This window comes from Epinephelus lanceolatus, chromosome 17, assembly GCF_041903045.1.
Source record: "Epinephelus lanceolatus isolate andai-2023 chromosome 17, ASM4190304v1, whole genome shotgun sequence".
Lineage (NCBI taxonomy): Eukaryota > Metazoa > Chordata > Actinopteri > Perciformes > Serranidae > Epinephelus > Epinephelus lanceolatus.
The window spans coordinates 513,506-532,898 of record NC_135750.1 but is presented as its reverse complement, the minus strand read 5'-3'; the positions used below and the strand labels follow the sequence as shown (position 1 = coordinate 532,898).

General features: G+C 43.5%; 1 protein-coding gene across 1 annotated transcript; it reads right to left on the bottom strand.

The window, feature by feature from the left end:
• Positions 1-1,177: 1,177 nt before the first annotated feature.
• On the bottom strand, positions 1,178-15,386 carry vsx1 (visual system homeobox 1 homolog, chx10-like). The gene is given in 6 exon segments (XM_033612765.2): positions 1,178-2,529; positions 2,531-2,627; positions 9,845-10,040; positions 10,787-10,910; positions 13,710-13,785; positions 14,909-15,386. Coding segments are annotated over 6 exon segments (1,143 nt in total). The 5' UTR covers positions 15,357-15,386; the 3' UTR covers positions 1,178-2,327.
• Between the last annotated feature and the right edge of the window lie 4,007 nt (positions 15,387-19,393).

Genomic DNA, 19,393 nt, shown 5'->3' with positions numbered 1-19,393 from the left:
ATGCGGATAAAGGAAGTGACGTAGATGTCCTCTCCAACGGCTAATTATATATATATATATATATATATATATATATATATATATATATATATATATATATATATATAGACTGTTGTTGAATTCAAGATAATGATTTTGTTTGTTGTCTTTCACTGAAAAACAATTTGAATTAAATTAATTCAAATGAATCGTTTGTTATTAAGAAATGATAAACCTTTATTGATGCTTGGTGCAGCAGCACAAACAATGTCACAAAGACTGATGATTATAAACTGAAAATAAATAAATAAGAATATAAAACTAGAAATTGGAATGAAATACGAAATAGAAACTATAAAAGAGACAGGAGTGTGATTAATGATGAATAAACTGAAAAACAAATCACAACTTATTAACATAATATATTATAACATGGTAGATTATGTGGAATATGGGTATAATATAGTAAAGTGTATAATATATGAGGAGGTATTGATCCTTGAACATACGACACACTTTAATTTGCAATTTCAAGAATATTTTTGCAAAGTAATGATGAGTGGAGAATTAAGTATTTTGGAGAGATATCTTCAAACATTACAAATGTTTTAACGTTGAACTCTTTTAATATGGAAGTCTGTGGGTGCCAAAATTAAAACAAAATAATTCAACCCAATGCAATTAAATTTGTGGGCACATAGTTTATGATGAAACAAAAATACAAAATCTGTTTGTATAATTGCACCAATTTGTTGATCAACTATTAAAACATTTCACTGGATTAAAATAACTGAAAAAAGACAACTGGGTTCAAATTTAAAAATCCAGTTTATCGGTTCATTCAAGTTTAGGATTCATATTTTGTTTGACGATCATCAAATGAAAAGTTCAACAATAAATGTCTTTAAACTTTTGGCAGAATGATAATTCTGTTTTCGTGTTAATTGTCATTCATGAACATTTTTGCCCAGATTGTGCATTTTCAAACATGAAATTGCATTTAAAAATTAGATAGCCTCATAATTATGCTCTTGTATTTTTTTCCAGGAATTCTCTAAAAACTGTGTTTTATGGACATGAAGCTGTGACACGTGGCCTATCATAATGTTAGTGCTCATTAATTCTAATTCTTAATTCAAATTAAATGAAACCATTCAGTGTTTGAGTCAAATAAAAATAAATAAAAAAATCCCAATGATTCAAAAAATACTTTGTTTTTTATTCACCGACCTGCCAAACCTGCTGCTGTACAGACATATGATAATAATAATAATAATAATAATAATAATAATGATAAACAAACTTTTTCAAATATTACTTTTAGATTACATTCATTCATAGAACCTGAGTCAGGCTCATCAGTGCTCGTCAGACAAAATATAAAACACAACAGGATTAAAACATTAAATAACTTCTTATTTTCCAAAAGAGAAACACAGATATGAAACACACTCTCAGCACAGTACAATACTAAACACACACACACACACACACAAGATATTTACACCCTCCTTCAGTTCACGCGTCTTTTAGAAAAGACTCTCAGTCCCATTCCTCTACGTTGGTTTCTCTGTGGCGGCGACAGTAGTGGCAATGGTGGTAGCGATGGCAGCAGCGTCCACGTTAGCATGTTTCATCCCGGGAGCACAGACAGTTCACTGACAGAATTTGTTTCACTTTTTTTTAACACAATACATAACATTTATTTTGTGACTAAAATTAGCACTTTAAGATTAGGCTACATTTCCATGCATGCTAACTCTTTATTAACATCCTAAAATAGTAGCTCTGTTATATTTTTATCATACCAGTAAACATTTGTATATTACTTAAAGGCTAATATTATAGCATGCTAAGCTTTATTAGCATGTCAAAATGGTAGCGCTCTCATGTTACATATTATGGTACCTCTAAACTTTATGAGTATAACAAAATACTACCTAAAGGTTGTCATTATAGCATGCTAACCTTTATTAGCATGTCAAAATAGCGCTGTTATATTTTATGATTTTAGTAAACATTTGTATATTACCTTAATGCTAATATTGTAGCATGCTAATAAATAGTAGTACTATAAAGTTAAATTTAATGGCACCAGTAAACTTGATCAGTATGATGAAATATAACCTTGAAGCTAATATTTTAGCATGCTAACACACATTCAGAACTTCCCCCTAAAAACTTAACGTAATGATAAATTGCAAAGCAACAAGTGATGTAATGGCTGTTCTCTGATTGGCTCTTCATGTGGTCCCTGAAAGAAGAGCCAATCAGATCTCTGTGCTCCCGCCGCCATCATCAGATGGTCACCACAGCTTCAGTCTGTATACATTTGATTGGTCCGACCTTCAGCTGCGTTCGTCTGATTCGCCGCCGCTCTGCCGCCGTGGTGAGGAGGCGGGCCTTATGGAGCCCCCGGCCTCCTCCTGTTGCTGCTGCTGTTTGGAGGAGCTGGACAGGTCAATGGCCACCTCATCCTCCATCTCCTCGTCTTCCTCCATCTCCAGTAGCTCCTCCTCCTCCTCCTCCCTCACCTCGCCGCCACCACCGACGCTCTGAGGCGTCGCAGAACGAGTCTGATTGTGTCGAGTCAGACTCCCGAGGGCTGGGACACTTTTTGGACATCTCTAGAGACTTCTTGTGCATTCCTGTGAGGACAGAGACGGAGACACAGATTCAGTCCAGTCTGCGCACGTCACATGTGTTATTAACATGAACAGGAAGTACTGAATAAACACTTTGTTTACATGTGTCATTCATGTCTAAATGACTCACACCTGTGTTGTGTCTCTGTTGTGTCCCTGTTGTGTCCCCGTTATGTCTCTGTTGTGTCCCTGTTGTGTCTCTGTTGTGTCCCTGTTGTGTCTCTGTTGTGTCCCTGTTGTGTCTCTGTTGTGTCCGTGTTGTGTCCCTGTTGTGTCCCTGTTGTGTCCCTGTTGTGTCCCTGTTGTGTCCCTGTTGTGTTCGTGTTGTGTCCGTGTTGTGTCTCTGTTGTGTTCGTGTTGTGTCCGTGTTGTGTCCCTGTTGTGTCTCTGTTGTGTCTCTGTTGTGTCCGTGTTGTGTCCCTGTTGTGTCCCTGTTGTGTTCGTGTTGTGTCCCTGTTGTGTCTCTGTTGTGTCCCTGTTGTGTCTCTGTTGTGTCCGTGTTGTGTCTCTGTTGTGTCCCTGTTGTGTCTCTGTTGTGTCCGTGTTGTGTCCCTGTTGTGTCCCTGTTGTGTTCGTGTTGTGTCCCTGTTGTGTCTCTGTTGTGTTCGTGTTGTGTCCGTGTTGTGTCCCTGTTGTGTCTCTGTTGTGTCCGTGTTGTGTCCCTGTTGTGTCCCTGTTGTGTTCGTGTTGTGTCCCTGTTGTGTCTCTGTTGTGTTCGTGTTGTGTCTCTGTTGTGTTCGTGTTGTGTCCCTGTTGTGTCCCTGTTGTGTTCGTGTTGTGTCCCTGTTGTGTCTCTGTTGTGTCCCTGTTGTGTCTCTGTTGTGTCCGTGTTGTGTCCCTGTTGTGTCTCTGTTGTGTCCGTGTTGTGTCCCTGTTGTGTCCCTGTTGTGTCCGTGTTGTGTCCCTGTTGTGTCTCTGTTGTGTCCCTGTTGTGTTCATGTTGTGTCCCTGTTGTGTCTCTGTTGTGTCCGTGTTGTGTCCCTGTTGTGTCCCTGTTGTGTTCATGTTGTGTCCCTGTTGTGTTCGTGTTGTGTCCCTGTTGTGTCCCTGTTGTGTCCGTGTTGTGTCTCTGTTGTGTCCGTGTTGTGTCCCTGTTGTGTTCATGTTGTGTCCCTGTTGTGTTCATGTTGTGTCCCTGTTGTGTTCATGTTGTGTCCCTGTTGTGTCTCTGTTGTGTCCGTGTTGTGTCCCTGTTGTGTTCATGTTGTGTCCCTGTTGTGTCTCTGTTGTGTCCGTGTTGTGTCCCTGTTGTGTTCGTGTTGTGTACCTGTTGTGTTCATGTTGTGTCCCTGTTGTGTCTCTGTTGTGTCCATGTTGTGTCCCTGTTGTGTTCATGTTTTGTCTCTGTTGTGTCTCTGTTGTGTTCGTGTTGTGTCCCTGTTGTGTCTCTGTTGTGTCCGTGTTGTGTCCCTGTTGTGTTCGTGTTGTGTCTCTGTTGTGTCCGTGTTGTGTCCGTGTTGTGTCTCTGTTGTGTCCGTGTTGTGTCCCTGTTGTGTCTCTGTTGTGTCCCTGTTGTGTCCGTGTTGTGTTCATGTTGTGTCCCTGTTGTGTCTCTGTTGTGTCCCTGTTGTGTCTCTGTTGTGTCCCTGTTGTGTCCCTGTTGTGTTCGTGTTGTGTCCCTGTTGTGTCCCTGTTGTGTTCATGTTGTGTCCCTGTTGTGTCTCTGTTGTGTCCGTGTTGTGTCCCTGTTGTGTCCGTGTTGTGTTTGTGTTGTGTCCCTGTTGTGTCCCTGTTGTGTCCCTGTTGTGTCCCTGTTGTGTCCGTGTTGTGTCCCTGTTGTGTCCCTGTTGTGTCTCTGTTGTGTCTCTGTTGTGTCTCTGTTGTGTCCGTGTTGTGTCTCTGTTGTGTCCCTGTTGTGTCCCTGTTGTGTCCGTGTTGTGTCTCTGTTGTGTCTCTGTTGTGTCCCTGTTGTGTCCGTGTTGTGTCTCTGTTGTGTCCCTGTTGTGTCCCTGTTGTGTCCGTGTTGTGTCCCTGTTGTGTCCCTGTTGTGTCCGTGTTGTGTCCCTGTTGTGTTCGTGTTGTGTTTGTGTTGTGTCCCTGTTGTGTCCCTGTTGTGTCCGTGTTGTGTTCGTGTTGTGTCCCTGTTGTGTCTCTGTTGTGTCCCTGTTGTGTTCATGTTGTGTCCCTGTTGTGTCTCTGTTGTGTCCGTATTGTGTCCCTGTTGTGTTCATGTTGTGTTCGTGTTGTGTCTCTGTTGTGTCCGTGTTGTGTCCCTGTTGTGTTCGTGTTGTGTCTCTGTTGTGTCTCTGTTGTGTTCGTGTTGTGTCCCTGTTGTGTCTCTGTTGTGTCCGTGTTGTGTCCCTGTTGTGTCTCTGTTGTGTCCCTGTTGTGTCCGTGTTGTGTTCATGTTGTGTCCCTGTTGTGTCTCTGTTGTGTCCGTGTTGTGTCCCTGTTGTGTCTCTGTTGTGTCCGTGTTGTGTCCCTGTTGTGTTCGTGTTGTGTCCCTGTTGTGTTCGTGTTGTGTTCATGTTGTGTTTGTGTTGTGTTCGTGTTGTGTCCCTGTTGTGTCTCTGTTGTGTCCGTGTTGTGTCCCTGTTGTGTTTGTGTTGTGTTCGTGTTGTGTCCGTGTTGTGTCTCTGTTGTGTCCCTGTTGTGTTCGTGTTGTGTTTGTGTTGTGTCCCTGTTGTGTTTGTGTTGTGTTCGTGTTGTGTTTGTGTTGTGTCCCTGTTGTGTTCGTGTTGTGTCTCTGTTGTGTCCCTGTTGTGTTCGTGTTGTGTTCGTGTTGTGTCTCTGTTGTGTCCGTGTTGTGTTCGTGTTGTGTCTCTGTTGTGTTCGTGTTGTGTCTCTGTTGTGTCCCTGTTGTGTTCGTGTTGTGTTCGTGTTGTGTCTCTGTTGTGTCCGTGTTGTGTCCGTGTTGTGTCTGTGTTGTGTCCGTGTTGTGTCCCTGTTGTGTCCCTGTTGTGTTCGTGTTGTGTTTGTGTTGTGTCCCTGTTGTGTTCGTGTTGTGTCTCTGTTGTGTCCCTGTTGTGTTCGTGTTGTGTTCGTGTTGTGTCTCTGTTGTGTCCGTGTTGTGTCCGTGTTGTGTCTGTGTTGTGTCCGTGTTGTGTCCCTGTTGTGTCTCTGATGTGTCCGTGTTGTGTCCCTGTTGTGTCCCTGTTGTGTTCATGTTGTGTCTCTGTTGTGTCTCTGTTGTGTCCGTGTTGTGTCCCTGTTGTGTCTGTGTTGTGTCCCTGTTGTGTCTCTGTTGTGTCCCTGTTGTGTCCCTGTTGTGTCCCTGTTGTGTTCATGTTGTGTCCCTGTTGTGTCTCTGTTGTGTCCGTGTTGTGTCCCTGTTGTGTCCCTGTTGTGTTCATGTTGTGTCCCTGTTGTGTCTCTGTTGTGTCCGTGTTGTGTCTCTGTTGTGTCCCTGTTGTGTCTCTGTTGTGTCCGTGTTGTGTCTCTGTTGTGTTCGTGTTGTGTCTCTGTTGTGTTCGTGTTGTGTCTCTGTTGTGTTCGTGTTGTGTCTCTGTTGTGTTCGTGTTGTGTCTCTGTTGTGTTCGTGTTGTGTCCCTGTTGTGTCTCTGTTGTGTCCGTGTTGTGTCCCTGTTGTGTCTCTGTTGTGTCCCTGTTGTGTCCGTGTTGTGTTCATGTTGTGTCCCTGTTGTGTCTCTGTTGTGTCCGTGTTGTGTCCCTGTTGTGTCTCTGTTGTGTCCGTGTTGTGTCCCTGTTGTGTTCGTGTTGTGTCCCTGTTGTGTTCGTGTTGTGTTCATGTTGTGTTTGTGTTGTGTTCGTGTTGTGTCCCTGTTGTGTCTCTGTTGTGTCCGTGTTGTGTCCCTGTTGTGTTTGTGTTGTGTTCGTGTTGTGTCCGTGTTGTGTCTCTGTTGTGTCCCTGTTGTGTTCGTGTTGTGTTTGTGTTGTGTCCCTGTTGTGTTCGTGTTGTGTTCGTGTTGTGTTTGTGTTGTGTCCCTGTTGTGTTCGTGTTGTGTCTCTGTTGTGTCCCTGTTGTGTTCGTGTTGTGTTCGTGTTGTGTCTCTGTTGTGTCCGTGTTGTGTTCGTGTTGTGTCTCTGTTGTGTTCGTGTTGTGTCTCTGTTGTGTCCCTGTTGTGTTCGTGTTGTGTTCGTGTTGTGTCTCTGTTGTGTCCGTGTTGTGTCCGTGTTGTGTCTGTGTTGTGTCCGTGTTGTGTCCCTGTTGTGTCCCTGTTGTGTTCGTGTTGTGTTTGTGTTGTGTCCCTGTTGTGTTCGTGTTGTGTCTCTGTTGTGTCCCTGTTGTGTTCGTGTTGTGTTCGTGTTGTGTCTCTGTTGTGTCCGTGTTGTGTCCGTGTTGTGTCTGTGTTGTGTCCGTGTTGTGTCCCTGTTGTGTCCCTGTTGTGTTCGTGTTGTGTCTCTGTTGTGTCTCTGTTGTGTCCCTGTTGTGTCTCTGTTGTGTTCGTGTTGTGTCCCTGTTGTGTTCGTGTTGTGTCCCTGTTGTGTCTCTGTTGTGTCCGTGTTGTGTCCCTGTTGTGTTCATGTTGTGTCTCTGTTGTGTCTCTGTTGTGTCCGTGTTGTGTCCCTGTTGTGTCTGTGTTGTGTCCCTGTTGTGTCTCTGTTGTGTCCCTGTTGTGTCCCTGTTGTGTCCCTGTTGTGTTCATGTTGTGTCCCTGTTGTGTCTCTGTTGTGTCCGTGTTGTGTCCCTGTTGTGTCCCTGTTGTGTTCATGTTGTGTCCCTGTTGTGTTCGTGTTGTGTCCCTGTTGTGTCCCTGTTGTGTCCGTGTTGTGTCTCTGTTGTGTCCGTGTTGTGTCCCTGTTGTGTTCATGTTGTGTCCCTGTTGTGTTCATGTTGTGTCCCTGTTGTGTTCATGTTGTGTCTCTGTTGTGTTCATGTTGTGTCCCTGTTGTGTCCCTGTTGTGTCTCTGTTGTGTCCGTGTTGTGTCCCTGTTGTGTCTCTGTTGTGTCCGTGTTGTGTCCCTGTTGTGTTCATGTTGTGTCCCTGTTGTGTTCATGTTGTGTCCCTGTTGTGTTCATGTTGTGTCCCTGTTGTGTCTCTGTTGTGTCCCTGTTGTGTCTCTGTTGTGTCCGTGTTGTGTCCCTGTTGTGTTCATGTTTTGTCCCTGTTGTGTCTCTGTTGTGTCCGTGTTGTGTCCCTGTTGTGTTCGTGTTGTGTCTCTGTTGTGTCCGTGTTGTGTCCGTGTTGTGTCTCTGTTGTGTCCGTGTTGTGTCCCTGTTGTGTCTCTGTTGTGTCCCTGTTGTGTCCGTGTTGTGTTCATGTTGTGTCCCTGTTGTGTCTCTGTTGTGTCCCTGTTGTGTCCCTGTTGTGTCCCTGTTGTGTTCGTGTTGTGTCCCTGTTGTGTCTCTGTTGTGTCCGTGTTGTGTCCCTGTTGTGTTCGTGTTGTGTTCGTGTTGTGTCCCTGTTGTGTCCCTGTTGTGTTCATGTTGTGTCCCTGTTGTGTCTCTGTTGTGTCCGTGTTGTGTTTGTGTTGTGTCCCTGTTGTGTCCGTGTTGTGTCCCTGTTGTGTCCGTGTTGTGTCCGTGTTGTGTTCGTGTTGTGTCCGTGTTGTGTCCCTGTTGTGTCCGTGTTGTGTCCCTGTTGTGTCCGTGTTGTGTCCGTGTTGTGTTCGTGTTGTGTCCGTGTTGTGTCCCTGTTGTGTTCGTGTTGTGTTTGTGTTGTGTCCCTGTTGTGTCCCTGTTGTGTCTGTGTTGTGTTCGTGTTGTGTCCCTGTTGTGTCTCTGTTGTGTCCCTGTTGTGTTCATGTTGTGTCCCTGTTGTGTCTCTGTTGTGTCCGTATTGTGTCCCTGTTGTGTCCCTGTTGTGTTCATGTTGTGTCCCTGTTGTGTTCGTGTTGTGTCCCTGTTGTGTCCGTGTTGTGTCTCTGTTGTGTCCGTGTTGTGTCCCTGTTGTGTTCATGTTGTGTCCCTGTTGTGTTCATGTTGTGTCCCTGTTGTGTTCATGTTGTGTCCCTGTTGTGTCTCTGTTGTGTCCGTGTTGTGTCCCTGTTGTGTTCATGTTGTGTCCCTGTTGTGTCTCTGTTGTGTCCGTGTTGTGTCCCTGTTGTGTCCGTGTTGTGTCCGTGTTGTGTCCCTGTTGTGTTCATGTTGTGTCCCTGTTGTGTCTCTGTTGTGTCCGTGTTGTGTCCCTGTTGTGTTCGTGTTGTGTCCGTGTTGTGTCCGTGTTGTGTCTCTGTTGTGTTCGTGTTGTGTCCCTGTTGTGTCCCTGTTGTGTTCGTGTTGTGTCCCTGTTGTGTCTCTGTTGTGTCCCTGTTGTGTTCGTGTTGTGTCCCTGTTGTGTCCGTGTTGTGTCCCTGTTGTGTTCGTGTTGTGTCCGTGTTGTGTCCCTGTTGTGTCCGTGTTGTGTCCCTGTTGTGTTCGTGTTGTGTCCCTGTTGTGTCTCTGTTGTGTCCGTGTTGTGTCTCTGTTGTGTCCGTGTTGTGTTCGTGTTGTGTCCCTGTTGTGTCTCTGTTGTGTCCGTGTTGTGTCTCTGTTGTGTCCGTGTTGTGTCCGTGTTGTGTCCCTGTTGTGTCCGTGTTGTGTCCCTGTTGTGTCCGTGTTGTGTCTCTGTTGTGTCCGTGTTGTGTCCGTGTTGTGTCCCTGTTGTGTCCGTGTTGTGTCCGTGTTGTGTCCCTGTTGTGTTCGTGTTGTGTCCCTGTTGTGTCTCTGTTGTGTCCCTGTTGTGTCCCTGTTGTGTCTCTGTTGTGTCTCTGTTGTGTCCGTGTTGTGTCTCTGTTGTGTCCGTGTTGTGTCTCTGTTGTGTCCGTGTTGTGTCCCTGTTGTGTCTCTGTTTTGTCCCTGTTGTGTCTCTGTTGTGTCCCTGTTGTGTCCCTGTTGTGTCTCTGTTGTGTCTCTGTTGTGTCCCTGTTGTGTCTCTGTTGTGTCCCTGTTGTGTCCCTGTTGTGTCTCTGTTGTGTCTCTGTTGTGTCTCTGTTGTGTCCCTGTTGTGTCCGTGTTGTGTCTCTGTTGTGTCCGTGTTGTGTCTCTGTTGTGTCCGTGTTGTGTCCCTGTTGTGTCTCTGTTTTGTCCCTGTTGTGTCTCTGTTGTGTCCCTGTTGTGTCCCTGTTGTGTCTCTGTTGTGTCTCTGTTGTGTCCCTGTTGTGTCCGTGTTGTGTCCGTGCTGTGTCCCTGTTGTGTCTCTGTTGTGTCCGTGTTGTGTCCCTGTTGTGTCTCTGTTTTGTCCCTGTTGTGTCTCTGTTGTGTCCCTGTTGTGTCCCTGTTGTGTCTCTGTTGTGTCTCTGTTGTGTCTCTGTTGTGTCCGTGTTGTGTCCGTGCTGTGCTCAGTGTGTATAAACCCTGTGTAATGATGTGTGGTGTGGTGCGTGTGCGTGGCACTGACGTGCATGCGGCTCACCGAGCAGCCAGGGGGCGCACGATCCCATCATGCCGTTCTTGGCAGAATTGAGGATGGACTCTGGCAGCGGGATTGAGTGTCGCACCATCGCTCCGTACAGACCGTACTCCGCCATGACGCTGCTGCGACCCCAACACTTCTCACGCTTTCGCCACTTCGCACGCCGGTTCTGGAACCACACCTGGAAAACAAGACGACAAAATAACCAAAAATTAAAACTGCACCTAAAAAACAATCTGATAAAACACATAAAACTTTAAAAATGCACCTGGAAAAGTGCACGACCAACTACAGAGGTGTTTTAGTCACACAGATATTTCAGAGGACGTTTTACGTGGCGCTGTACGGAGGAGTATGAGGGTCAATATGAAGATTAGTAAATAATGTGTTTGTTTGAACAGATGAAATCTGTACACAAATTAGATCCGTAACATTTAAGTTATAAAATAAATTTGAAGTTGTTTAAAATGTACTTTTGTTTTTTTTCTCTTGACTTTGGAAAAAGTAAATGTCAGTTTGTACTCAGCTCCATCTGCTGATGATGAAGACCATGACATGTGGCTGAAAGCTCCAGAAAGAAACAAGTGGTCCTTTTTTCTGACTCAATAAACATGTTACGACCCTCTGAGGGTCCTGAGCCTCATGTTGGACACCAGCATTCAGCAGCATGTCATCAAAATGTATATTAAATAAAATAATAATATAATATAATAAGAGCATATTAATAAATATTTGTAGGAGACAGTTTAATTATCTGATAATTAATTTTGTACAAATTCTTTCTCAGTTAAAACAATGAATCTGTTATAATTCAGTTTGTGTATTTTTATTATTTGTTTATTTGTTTCACTTATCGGCCCCTCTGTGTCTGAAGGGTGAATGTCAGCTGCTGATCAGTGATGGATCAGTGTGTTGATGATGTCCCACCTGTATCCTGTCCTCAGGCAGCTCCGTCTTCATGGCCAACATCTCCCGCGCGTAGACGTCAGGATAATGAGCCTCATGGAAAGCTTTCTCCAGCTCCTCCAGCTGGTGGGACGTGAACACTGTCCTGGAAGAAACAGCACCAGGGTCAGACACACAGACAGGCACACAGACAGACAGGCACACAGACACACAGACAGACACACAGACAGACAGACACACAGACAGACACACAGACAGACACACAGACACACAGACACACAGACAGGCACACAGACAGACACACAGGCACACAGACACACAGACAGGCACACAGACAGGCACACAGACACACAGACAGGCACACAGACAGACACACAGACACACAGACAGACACACAGACAGGCACACAGACAGACACACAGACAGACACACAGACACACAGACAGGCACACAGGCACACAGACAGGCACACAGACAGACACACAGACACACAGACAGACACACAGGCACACAGACAGGCACACAGGCACACAGACAGGCACACAGACAGGCACACAGACACACAGACAGGCACACAGACAGGCACACAGACACACAGACAGACACACAGACAGGCACACAGACAGACACACAGACAGACACACAGGCACACAGACACACAGACAGGCACACAGACAGGCACACAGACACACAGACAGGCACACAGACAGACACACAGACACACAGACAGGCACACAGACAGGCACACAGACAGACACACAGACACACAGACAGGCACACAGACAGGCACACAGACACACAGACAGGCACACAGACAGACACACAGACACACAGACAGGCACACAGGCACACAGACAGGCACACAGGCACACAGACACACAGACACACAGACAGGCACACAGACACACAGACAGGCACACAGACACACAGACAGGCACACAGACAGACACACAGACACACAGACAGGCACACAGGCACACAGACAGGCACACAGACACACAGACAGGCACACAGACACACAGACAGGCACACAGACAGGCACACAGACACAGACAGACACACAGACAGACACACAGACACACAGACAGGCACACAGACACACAGACAGGCACACAGACAGACACACAGACACACAGACACACAGACAGGCACACAGGCACACAGACAGACACACAGGCACACAGACAGGCACACAGACACACAGACAGGCACACAGACAGGCACACAGACACAGACAGACACACAGACACACAGACAGGCACACAGACACACAGACAGGCACACAGACAGGCACACAGACAGACACACAGACAGACACACAGACACACAGACAGGCACACAGGCACACAGACAGGCACACAGACAGACACACAGACAGACACACAGACACACAGACAGGCACACAGACAGGCACACAGACAGACACACAGACAGACACACAGACACACAGGCACACAGACAGGCACACAGACAGGCACACAGACAGACACACAGACACACAGACAGACACACAGGCACACAGACAGGCACACAGACAGGCACACAGACAGACACACAGACAGACACACAGACACACAGACAGACACACAGGCACACAGACAGGCACACAGGCACACAGACAGGCACACAGACACACAGACAGACACACAGACAGGCACACAAACAGACACACAGACACACAGACAGGCACACAGACAGGCACACAGACACAGACAGGCACACAGACAGGCACACAGACACACAGACAGGCACACAGACAGGCACACAGACAGACACACAGACAGACACACAGACACACAGACAGGCACACAGACACACAGACAGACACACAGACAGGCACACAGACAGACAGACAGGCACACAGACAGGCACACAGACAGGCACACAGACAGACACACAGGCACACAGACAGGCACACAGACAGACACACAGGCACACAGACAGACACACAGACAGGCACACAGGCACACAGACAGGCACACAGACACACAGACAGGCACACAGACACACACACAGACACACAGACAGGCACACAGACAGGCACACAGGCACACAGACAGGCACACAGACACACAGACAGGCACACAGACACACAGACAGGCACACAGACAGGCACACAGACAGACAGACAGGCACACAGACACACACACAGACAGACAGACAGGCACACAGACACACAGACAGGCACACAGACAGGCACACAGGCACACAGACAGGCACACAGACACACAGACAGGCACACAGGCACACAGACAGACACACAGGCAGACACACAGACAGGCACACAGACACACAGACAGGCACACAGACACACACACAGACACACAGACAGGCACACAGACAGACACACAGACAGACACACAGACAGACAGGCACCTGTCTCACACCATAAAAATCTTTGCTCTTGTTTTCAGCTCTGTCACTTTGATGAGTTTAAAATCATTTTATCGCCTCGACCTTTAAAAACAATTGAATTCATGTGATTTTATTTACAACCAAAGTTTATTAAATATTTTTTAAATGTTTATTTCTCTCTGGTGATTTCGTCTTTAACTGCTCCATCACTTCATATTTATCAGTCAGTTTGTGTTTTTGTTGACTGACTCTTTAATCTGAGTTTATTTCTGTCTCTGTGTCCTGATGACGATTAAAGCATGATGTCACATGTTGTGTCAGAGGACATGAAATCATTTTGGTTTATGCTCATTAAATTAAACTGCATGAAACAAAATATCAAACACAATAAATTCAGTTTCAATGAAAGATGTAAATAAATATTAAGAATGTCCAGTTTGAGCTTTGTGAGCGTGAACGATCCAGTGAAACATGAGCTGTAAATGTTTCCAGCATCAGTTTAATTGATTGATTAATTTAATTTCCCTTCCTTGTGTTTGGAGCAGGTATGAGTGACAGTGGGTGACGTCAGACTGGAGGTGTGTCTCACCTGTGTCTCCTCTTCTTCCTCTTCTGAGAGTTTGCGGAGCTTTTAGAGTCATTACGGTCCGACAGACACTCCTCATCTGCACACACAACACAAAGATACACACTCTTCATCTGTTTGTGTCTGTGATGTCACAGCTCTGAGTGACGTCACGTTCATCCCATTAAACAATTATCAGAGTCTGTTACTCATCATCATCATCATCATCATCATCGATCATTATTATTATTTTACAGGAACACGGGGAAGCGACGGGTCAGTTTTATAACGGCTCAGAGTCAACAGAGAAACGAGAGATAAAAATACTTAAACAGTGAAAATGTAAAATTTTAAATTAGTTCAAAAACAGTGAAATAAAAGATTCAGTTGAACTAAAAACAAACAAAAACGAAAAAGACCCAAACGAATATTCAACAATTCAAAAATCCGAAATGAAAGACTTCAGTTTTTACACTGTCAGAAGTGAATAAATTAAATAAACGAATACATTTGATTTACAAAAAGAAAAACATTAAGAAAAGTTCAGTTGAATAAATAAATAAACGAATTATTATTATTGATATTAATATTATTAGTATCACAATAATAATAATAATAATATTAATTCCCGCAATGAACCAAATGTAGAAACGAAACGAAATGAAACGCAATAAGCCGAGCAGCAGAGCGGAGCTGCTGCTTTTTTAACTGAAGATATTTTAATGATGTTTTCATTCAGCCTGCAAATGCACTGTTTTAATTATCAGTTATAAACGTGAGCAAGGCACCTCTGTGTGTGTGTGTGTGTGTGTGTGTGTGTGATGATAAAGTCTGATAAGATAAAGTTTAAAACATGATCAGAGCCTTTTGTTTTTACAGCCTGTCGGAACCAAACACATGTGACATTAAACTAAACAGGATCGACCCATCAGAGACACGGCCCGGCTCGGCTCGGCTCGGCCCGGCTCGGCTCGGCCTCATTTAAACTCACTGAACAAGAAAATGTTTCAAACCACAGCTAATAAATTAATTAATACAAATAAAGTAAAAATGCGCAAATAAACGAAACTTGGTTTAAATAAAAGATTAAAAATGAACTGAAGCTGAAAAAGTTTTTCTTAGTTTTGAGAAGCGGTTTGAGCATCAGGCAGGTGTTGGGCTGCACCTGGAAACACCTGGAAACACCTGGAAACAACAGAATAAAGGAGTGACCCGGGCCGTACCGGAGTAAGCGTCCCTCTGGGCGTCCAGGTTCTGCAGGTAGTGGCTGTCGGCCCGGGCCTGCAGCAGCGGCAGGTGTCCCGGCAGGAAGCAGGGCGCTCCGGAGGGCTGCTGCGCCGCCAGGCTGCACAGGAACCCGAGGCCGAGCGGCAGAGACCCGCCCGGGAACGAGAACCCGCCGAGCCCGCCGCCCGCTCCGTGAGGCTCCGCCCCGGGTCCGGTCCCCGCCGCGGACAGGCCCGACCCCGGGGCCGCCCCGGGCTGCTGCTGCTGCTGGACCTGGACCTGCCGGGCCTGCAGGTCGGACTCCAGACCCAGCAGGTCGGTGATGGCGAAGCCTTTGGAGCGGAACCCGGAGCCGTGCAGCCGGGACTTGTCCATCCCGAAGGCCGGAGACAGCAGCTTGACTCTGGGCTTCTCTTCGCTCAGCTCGTCCCTTCCGCCCGTCATGGTGCTCTGAGGATGATGAGGGTGAGGATGATGAAGGACAGACCGGGCGGCCCGGGTGGCGGGCTCCATTTATCCGGCCTCAGTCTCCGGGGTCACAGCAGCAGCCAATCAGAGGGGAGAGCGGCCGCGGGGGGCGTGTCTCGTGTCCCGCGTGCCTCCTCTCAATCCCGGAGGATTAATTGCCACCAATTTCCCTCCAATCCGATCAGGATTTAATGTCGGCCGACACACGAGGAGACTTTTTAATTTATGTTGTTGATGTTTGATCACACACACACACACACACACACACACACACACACAGATAAAAACAGAAGCTGAACAATAAATAACAATAAAATATAAATGTCTGATCAGCTGCTGTGTCCTTCCTCTTTTTAACAGACAGTTTTTAATCAAATAAACTGAAGACATGAAGATAAATAAACTGTGTGAAGGCTGATGATGACAATAATAATAATAATAATAATAATAATAATGAGCTTTATATTTAAAATAAATTACAAAAAACAAACATCAAGATTATGTTTTTTAATTAATTTAATATTATATTATATTATATTATATTATATTATATTAAGGAGCCGAGTCACATTTTCAGATTCACTTGTTGCATCTTGAAGCTGCAGTAAATCTTTTCACGCACAGAAATATTAATTATTGTTTTATATCAATGATCATAATAATTTATGGTGAAACAAAATGTTCATGAAGCAGCTTAAAGCTCTGTTGTGTATTTATCAGAGGAGGTGGCACTTGTTTGATTGATTGATTGATTGATTGATTGTATTTCCCTCCTCCGTAAATCAGTTTTTAGCTTTTTGATGTTTGAAAGTTAAAAGTTGAACAAAGTCCTATGTTTGGATGAAATATTAATATTTTAACATCAAGTTTGTTTTGTTATTTAATTTTTTTTTTCTAAAGGAAATGTTGGTCACACGTGATGTGTTCATTGACCGTCAGAAATTTGAAAATCAAACGAAAATTTCTGATTTTAAAGTTTCTGCATGATATATTGGGTCATTGTGCTGATTTCTGGCCCTAACTACAATAAAGACTGTCCACTAGTAAACAAAGTAATCAAACATAAATCTCCTGATAAACCATGGGTAACCAAGGGACTACAAAATGCATATAAGAAAAAAATCTATTATATAAAGAATTCTTAAAGAAAAGAACAGCAGAAGCCGAACACTCCTATAAGAAATATAAAAATAAACTGGTTAGAATTCTGAGATGCTGTAAAAAAAAAATATTATAGCAAACTACTGGAAGACAACAAAAATAACATGAGAAATTCATGGAAAGTACAACTTAATAAAAAAAATGGAACTGGAAAACCAGGATATCCAAATCATTTTCTGGCACTGAATAATTCCACTACAAATAATATTAATCAAATTGCTGATGATTTTAATGACTTCTTTGTCAGCGTTGGTCATGGTTTGGCAAAAGAAATTGCAAAAACTGAAGGTGGAGAAATCTTTGAAAAAAATCTTTGAAAATACTACCAAGAGTATTACCAACTCAACGTTTATAAGGGGAACAGATGAGAAAGAAATTTTGGATTGTGTGTTTGATTGTGTGATTGTGTGTCAAATTTTGGAGTGTGTGGTGAAACCGTTCACACACATCTGCAACCTATCTTTAAAAACTGGAGTTTTCCCTGACAAAATGAAAACAGCAAAAAAGTTATTTAAATATAGAATTAGAGGGGTTGCTTTAACATGGGTAAGTAGTTACCTGAAAAGTGACCAATATGTTCAGAAGTCAGTATGTTCATATTTATAATGTCAAGTCTAATCTGAAGGATGTCACATGTGGGGTTCCACAGGGATCTGTTCTGGGACCATTGCTATTTATATTGTACATCAATGAAATATTATGTGTAATCTCCAAAATAATGAAAACAGTATTATTTGCAGATGACACCAACTTATTGTGCTGTGGTAACAACTTGGAATGGCTTCTGGATGATGTGGAAAATGTTTAAAAAAAAAACTAAAGAGTTGGTTTGACTACAATAAACTAACACTGAACTTAAGCAAAACTAAATTCATAATATTTGGAAATCGTGCAACCTCCACAAGCAAAAAAACTCATAATAAATGATATAGAAATAGAAAGAGTATCTGAAATAAAATTTCTTGGAGTAATAATTGATAATAAATTATGTTGGAAACCACTCATTAATTATATTAAAAATAAAATATCAAAATCGGTCGCAATCCTTTACAAAGTTAAAGATCTCGTGTGTCAAGAGTCATTATACCTTCTGTACTGCTCATTTATACTTCCATATATAACTTACTGTGTGGAGGTGTGGGGGACACGTACAGTACCAACACCAAACCAATATTTACACTACAAAAAAGAGTGATAAGAATAGTAAACAAAACCACCTACAGTGAACCGTCACACCCACTCTTTATCAAACTAAAAACACTCAAATTTAAGGATTTAGTCGACCTCAAAACTGCACAGATTATGTATAAAGCTAAAAATCAGTCATTGCCACAAAATATTCAGAATTTGTTCAAAGCAAGAGACAAGCACCATAACTTGAGAGGATCTGACATGTTCAATAAACCCCCGGTAAGAACCAATTCCAAATATCACAGCATCACAGTCAAAGGAGTCAAAACATGGAATGAATGTACAGATGAAATGAAAAACAGCCGTGCTATAAACAAATTTAAAAGATTGTTCAAAAACAGTAGATTGCATGAATGTGAAGCACAGCTGGCATAGGAAGTATCTTCCTTCCATGGGTATCCAATCCACATTACAACAAGGATTTCTCATATCACTTACATGTAGTCAGAACCAGAAGTATTCCAGCTCGCATTTGTGATTGTATTCCTTTGATTATGTATGCATGCATGCTAATATGCATCTGTGAATCTACATTTAATTGTAGCAAAATTACTTGAAATAAGGGGTAGGTCAAGACAAGCGCATAACTTCTACCTACTCCTTTTCGAACACTAAATATTTACCTCTGTTATTATGATTGTTGTTGATTTTGATTTTGTATGACTGGTTACCTTATTGATCACCTACATTTTGTTCTATTTTGATTTATGTTCGAAATAAAGATTCTACCACAAATTCTATTAGAAATTTATAAAACGAGTTTGTACAGCATGTTGACTTTAGAAACATTTACCTTGTTTACCGTGTTTTAAGATTATTATCAAACCTATTATTATTATTATTATTATTATTATCATTATTATTATTATTTGATCTACAGTTTCTGTCTGATAAATGATGTATTTAAATAAAGTCTGCCTCCAAACCTGCACGCGGTTCTTTTTATCATATTTATTTGTTTATTGTGACAACTTCCTGTGGGCAGGTCTAAAGACATGTCTCTGAAAAATTCTGCAGTAAAATAAAAACAAAATACAACCATTAAAATATAAAACATGAGTCCTCCTCAGTTTTACAAAAATGATTTGACATGTCTCTCTATCTTTAAACCACCTGCTCCTCTCTTATGAATAACCAACAGTCCCTTAACATAACAACCATCATCAAGAATAATAATAATAATAATAATAGTGCAGAGTGTTATTTGGGCCCATTTAAGTGATTCCCGTCTCTAATCTTTAATCTCTGTTTCACTGGGGTTGGACTCGGAGCGCAGCAGTGACGTCATCACAATAAACAAATAAATGAAAATAAAAAGGCAGATTAAAGAGGAGTCTGAATTTACTTTAATTATCTCTGATAAGCAGATTCCTCTAATTGCTTTTTAAAACCAGTTGACCATTTTTACCTTCTTACACACACACACACACACACACTGCCTGCCTGCCAGCCTGCAGTCAATCCTCAGGGATTAAACACCAACTTCGCCCTAATTTTACAAACTGACTTGATTTTGTGTAACAGCTGATTTTCTGTCAGCTGATGATCTCCACTGATTCTGTCAACACAACACACACACACACACACACACACACCACACACACACACAGGAGAGGTCAGTAACATTCTTAAATTAAATTAAATCAAATTATGAGCAGAAA